A 6,115-nucleotide genomic window follows, 5' to 3' on the forward strand; every position below is an offset into this window, starting at 1 on the left:
ATTAAAAATAAAAAAAATCAACATCAAACTGACAATCAGACTTCTCCTCTCCATTCTGTGAATAGTCATGCTTTGTCAGCTAGCAAACTGAGCAATAATTTAGGTAGCTCTGTAAAGAGGAAACTGTTAAGTAAGGTCAGTTTTTATAGTTAAGGAAGAAAAAGCTAAAACAGGAATTCCATTTTTCTAATCATAGATATTTACTCTCTTACTAATAGTAGAAAAAAAAACCCCTCATGTAATTGTTACTAAAATAGTTAAGAGCATCTTGGGCTAACATTTCAGTGCATCACAGAGCCAAGACGATCCAATAACCTAAGGCCATCCCATAAGGTTAGATGACAGGTGGACAGAAATTAGTCAAGAAGCCATGGAAAATGGGGAGGAATTTCAAAGCTTCTGACTCCAGTTGTAACAGAAGGTAGCTGAAGCTGGCACTGGTACATACCAGCTGGCAAAATGCACAAGTAGACTGAGATGGTAGAAAAGAATGTGAATGCTAAATTTAAATTGTTTCATTATATTTGACACAGAAGAAATCATAATGATCAGTGATTTTAAGAAAGTGAAGATTTTAAGAAGAAAATTACCTTTATTTTGGTATTCTGAGTAAATGTATGCTGAGGGCAATATTTTCCAGCGACAGTGTTTTGAAACATGGCAGTTTCTCATACAGCTTCAACCTGAGCAGTCTTTGGGTCATCAGAGACATCAGTTAAAAGATCTAAACACCCAAAGCAGGCCTTTCCTGTCAGGTTCTTTTCTTAGGCTGGTCTGCATTAAACTATGCTTCTGTGCATGATCCAGCAATCATGATGTAGGCAAAGAATCTGTTAACTTGGTTTTGTGTTTTACCTGAAGAGAGGTTTTTTCATTCTTTGAAGCAGGGCCTTGAACAGAACATTTTGTTTTATTATCCTGCCAGCCCTGTTGCTGTTGCAGATTTCCTCCTCTCCTTGTTATGTTTATCTTATGAATGGTATTTTTAAATTATTAACCTGCTGATCTGCAGAGTTGATTTGGGGATGCTAAGTGGTGAAGTGAATGGAAAGTCACACATGGCAAAGGCCTTGTTACAGGCTTGCTGTTCTGAAAACTCAAAATCTGAAGAAAACATTATGGCACAGATTAAAGCTTTTTCAAGCTGTACAACAATTAGGAAGTAAATTGCAGGAAATATTAAAGAAAATACTAAAAGGAAAAGGAAAAAGTAGCTTTTAGGCAAAGTTATGACCTTAGAATATCTAATTTCAATAGATTTTAAGTTTGTAACTTTAAATTATTATATTTCCTTTCATGTGAGCAATTCAAGGAACCAATGTTTTCTCCTGAACCTAAATTTTGTATAAGATATTTTGGACTTCTTCATCAGAAAATGCTTAATGAGTACTACAGGATTTTCAAGAATTTTTAGAAGAGCACAAGTCCTGTTCTAAATCAAGTGACAATCAGCTGGACTGAGTCTCAGAGATAATTACAGATTCTTAGTGCAGATTTATAGATGCTTTTCAATTGATATAGCTTTGTCATTCTTCCTTGTGTTAATGCATAGCTCCCATTTGATGTTATGACTTAAAGTTTAAAATCAATTAATAAATTTTAGCTGTAGTGCTGATTTAGATGAGTATTCAGTATTAAAAAATTGATTAATGGTTCTTCTGAAAGGAAAAGGAGAGTGTTCCTGCCAGTGAATAATCTGTAACTACAGGTGAGATATTTATGCCTTTAGGCAACAGAACAGTGACCATATGGAAATTATAATCATTAATCTGTGTTGATTTTTCAGCACACTTGTGTTGAAAAATGTCCAGTGTGCAGCCCTTGGACGAGTGCATTCTGCTAATAGTTCTACACTTAGCTTCTGCTTCATTTACTTTATTGAAATGATAAAATAAATAAGTAGTCATGCTCCTCATTGAACTGTAATGATCAGAAGTAGGGATCTAATGAATTACTGAGGTTAATAAATATCATTTTAATACCTTCCTTTAAACTATACACATTTATGGAGAATAAAAAAAAAAAAGAGCTCAGTGTACTTCTGGTCATAGAAATCTCCATTTCCAAAAGTCTCTGTCTATGAGAGCTGACTATTACCTCTAAAACTCAGTCAATCAGTACATGGCTAAAGTCATCTGTAATACATTTTAGATAAGACTTCCAGGTTTTGGGTAATCTGTGTACCTCAGTAAAACATTGCAAATGCACCCAAAAGATGGAGTAGCTGTGTCAGGTTTTTCAAATTCCAGGAGTAATTTTACAATAATTTTTCATTTTGGTTTTATTGGGTTTGTACACATTCCTAGTTGCTTTGTTTTTCCAGGTATTTCAGGGTGTTGTATGTCTAATAATTTTAGAGGAAAATAATTACAAAGTTTTCATGAGGTAGTAAGTGATTTTTCCTGCTAAACTGATATGAATAACCAATAACCATAATTAGCTCCCATATTTTTACTTCTGCTTGTAATATATAGGAATATTGTGGTAAAAGTTTATTTCCCATCTTCGGATCAAAATCTTTTGAAGGCCACCTAATCATTAAAGTCCTAAGTAAGTAAGGGAGTGTGCATGTTGTAAATTTTTATTATTACAGTTTTTTTAATGCCTTTACATACACTTTTTTCGCACACAGTTGTAAGGGATTTGAAGCCACTAGTATTACTCTTTCTGTTTATGTCGGGTCTTCTAGTTGTAGAATTAGTAAAGGAAAAAAAACAAGGATATCACAGTTCAAAGCTCTTAAATTATGCCATAAAGAAAATTAACATAATGGTCAGAGATGACAGGGGTGAGAAAAGTCACAAGTTCGAAACTGGTCCAGCCCTACCTGGTTTGCTAATATAATTAATTTTTAAAATTTTTTTTTTTTTTTTTGCACTCAGGTTATCTGTTGATGGGCCTTATCGCAATGTTGGTGGTTCTTGAGACTTTCTGTGAACTCCATGAACTCAAAAAGTTTAGAAAGTTGTTTTATGTGAAGAAGGACAAGGAAGAGGACCAAGTGCATATAATGGAACATGACCAGCTCTCCTTCTCTTCCATCTCAGACCAAGCAGCCTCCATGAAGGACGATCAGAAGGCAAATGAGCCTTTTGTGAATTCCCAGTCCCCAACTTCCAATGACAGCTCTCTAAACAATTAATACACGGGTATCCATACCAGTGTTTTGGTGCATTTATGCTACTTACCATAAGAAATAGAAAGCCTCATATTTTTTTCTCAAATTATAAAAGCTGGAAGACTGTGCTACTTTAACAAGGATTTATCACTTCTGACATAGAAAAGACTTCTGGGGAAAAATGTGGGAGCCACCCTGGGAAGAGGGAATAAATGTAAGATGTGGCTGGGAACATAAGGCCATTTTGGTTGAGGGATAAGGATTTAGGTGTACCACATTCAGAGATGCCAGAGAGAAAGGCTTGCACAAGCAACTTTGTTGAACATCTTTAGGAGACTAGGCCTTCACTGACATCCAGCTTATTGAGTTAAATGCCCCATCTTGCAACTGGTTGACAGCAGATTTTGGGATGTGCACTTACAATAGTCACAGTTTTAATCCAATAGCTAGGACCTTAATCTGGAAAACATTTTCAGAGCAATATCTCTAGATCTGATGGAGGGGGGAATATCTAGGTCATCCCTCTAATACCCAGTCACTTGTAGGTGTAAACAATTATTCCAGGAAGGAAAAAATAATACTGCAATCCCTCATTTGCCCATGCCATTTACATCTTAATTTCCTACTTCTTTAAAAGGGCCTCCAATCACCAGAAAAATGTTGTCCTGAAGAAAGTGTGCCTTGGGTCTTCCACGCTGCTTGTTTTTTGTATGAAATACTTTTCTGAGAGATACCAAAAGCAACTCAAAGCTCTGGATGAGGTGACATGGTAGGGAAGGAAGACAGATGCATTTCAGTCTTCTGAAGTGGGCAGGAGTGGGTATTTAGCTGCATGGAATGGAATGAAAACAAGTCAACAGTTGCCACGCGTGACTGGCACAGTCATGTGCTTGTGGCATTCTGCTAAGAGATGGCTGAAACCTGCTCGGCAGAAGGACTCGGTGCTGTTCCTCCCACAGTCCAGCCCAGTGTGTGCTCTGCTGAGCTGGTGGGTGCACGGAGGAACAGAAACAGCATCACCTTGAACAGAGCTCCTGTTTCTTCTTTTGCTTTTCTTACTGGTACTCGCAACACTTTGGAGGAGAAGGGAATGTTTCAGGGCAAAACAATTTTTCAGTTTTTCGTATGGCAAGAAAAAAGGAAAAATGTCACATTTGGTTCGGATGGAACCGAATTTTTTTCCCCTTGGGAAAAGTCACTAAAAAGTCAAGATCTTGCTCAACTTCTGAAGCTGGAACCTCTTTGACTGTAACAGCAGAGGTGTTTTAGTCCAGCTACCAGTCACTGTGCTGAATGCAGGGATCTCAGAGTGAATTTCAGTGAGCATGAGACAAGATTTAAGTGGTTGTAGTACTTTCTCTTCTGGCCTTAAGAATCTTATGATAGGGGAATCCTGATAATGCTTTGCAGTGAACAAAAGATCTGGAGCACAAATAGCCATAATAGGACAGCCTCCCACATAGGAACAGTGTAGAGGAGAGCCTTTTACCTGCAGTGCAAGCATGCCAGATTGCCTGTAATTTGGCTTTTAGTGTTTAGAGCTGAATAATAATTTACTGTAAAGAAAACAAATGCAGCGTGTCTAGATTTAGCGCACGTGGGAAAAATACTTGAAAGTAAATAACCCAAAATATACTGTGTTTGAGCTTAATTATAGCTAGCATCAAACAATTTTTTATATCTTTACTGGAAAAAGTACTTTGTGGTTAAATCAGCTGAAAGTCTTCAATTGAAATTTATATTTGTAGAAAATCAGAGCTAAAGGTTATGGTTGTTTTGAGTTTTATAGATTAGGTGAGAGCATATTGTGTTTGCATGTTCCCAGGAAAGTGGCTATTTTTATACTGCTTAGGTTAACAGAGTTCTATTTATAATGAATGTTAACCAATATATATGTACATATATACATAAATATATTTATATACTGTACATATATCATAAATCACCAGAGTCTAACAGACTTAGGAAAAGCATTTTAGATAATTTTTTCCCCTAGTCTCCTCTTTATACAGTCAATATTTGAAAACTATGGCATTAAAATGACACTGACATAAAATTATGAGTACTGTACTATAAGAAACATTTATACTATTGTTTTTTCCGTGGGACTTTATTGATTGATTTCAGTTCCTTAAAATTCAAAATTTCTTTTAATTTCCGTGTAATATTAAGCTCTAAAGGATATGCACAGATGTTAAATGATATACAAAGTTACTTTTGCAGCGTGTACACAAATGCAAAATGTAGACACGTGAAATGAAAGCACAGAATTCAAAGCAGAAGCGATAAACTAAGCAGTATACTGTGATTGTAGGTTAATATTTGTTATTTTAAAATTAAATAAAAAGTCTGGCTTTTGCCTGCCTGCACTATGAAGTGGGAGTATTTTCTTTAGTGGCATGTGTGCCTTGAAGAAATCCTGTCTGCGTTTGTGCATCCTTTAGTTAGCCTTCTTCAGCTCAGGGAGGCTCTGTAAAGTGTTGTACCTAACCTTGATATTAATTGTGGCTTAGGATTGTTATTCCTTGAAAAAAAGAAAAAAAAAAAAAAAGAAGAGCAATCCGAGGTATGTTTGGTTTTGTTTCAGAGGCTGACTGATTATAGCAAATAAAAAAAGTGACATAGCATTTATCCTGTCCTTATGAACCAACTGCTCCAATTTGAGAAATCTGAAAAACTGGTGAAAATAATGGCCCTCGTTTCATACAGCTTTTACATCTTCACATAAAGCCAGCATGTAAGATGAATTGAAACTGGAATCCAGATCAGAAGGAGAAATATTATCATGCAAGAACTTCAGTATAAAGTGCATCCCTTACCTGGAGGCAAACTGTGAAGCAGGTGCATGTAAACACAGATGGAGAGCATGGCACAGAAAGCAATGGTGCTGAAAAAAGTCACAAGAGAGAGATAGAAATGCAAGCAAATTACTTGTACACATAAAAGAATTGCCTGGATTCTGTCCTCACTCTCCTGTCTTCAATTGTTCCAGGCATA

At 36.2% G+C, this 6,115-nt stretch overlaps 1 protein-coding gene across 1 annotated transcript in view; it reads left to right on the forward strand.

The window, feature by feature from the left end:
- Positions 1-5,494, forward strand: part of KCNK1 (potassium two pore domain channel subfamily K member 1) — a 31,537-nt gene extending 26,043 nt beyond the window's left edge. The window contains exon 3 of the mRNA XM_058021088.1: positions 2,883-5,494. Within this exon, the coding sequence (XP_057877071.1) occupies positions 2,883-3,142 (260 nt within the window). The 3' untranslated portion in view covers positions 3,143-5,494. The remainder of the gene's footprint in view (positions 1-2,882) is intronic.
- The last annotated feature ends 621 nt before the right edge of the window (positions 5,495-6,115 follow it).

The sequence above is a fragment of the Melospiza georgiana genome, chromosome 3 (genome assembly GCF_028018845.1).
Source record: "Melospiza georgiana isolate bMelGeo1 chromosome 3, bMelGeo1.pri, whole genome shotgun sequence".
Classification (NCBI taxonomy): domain Eukaryota; kingdom Metazoa; phylum Chordata; class Aves; order Passeriformes; family Passerellidae; genus Melospiza; species Melospiza georgiana.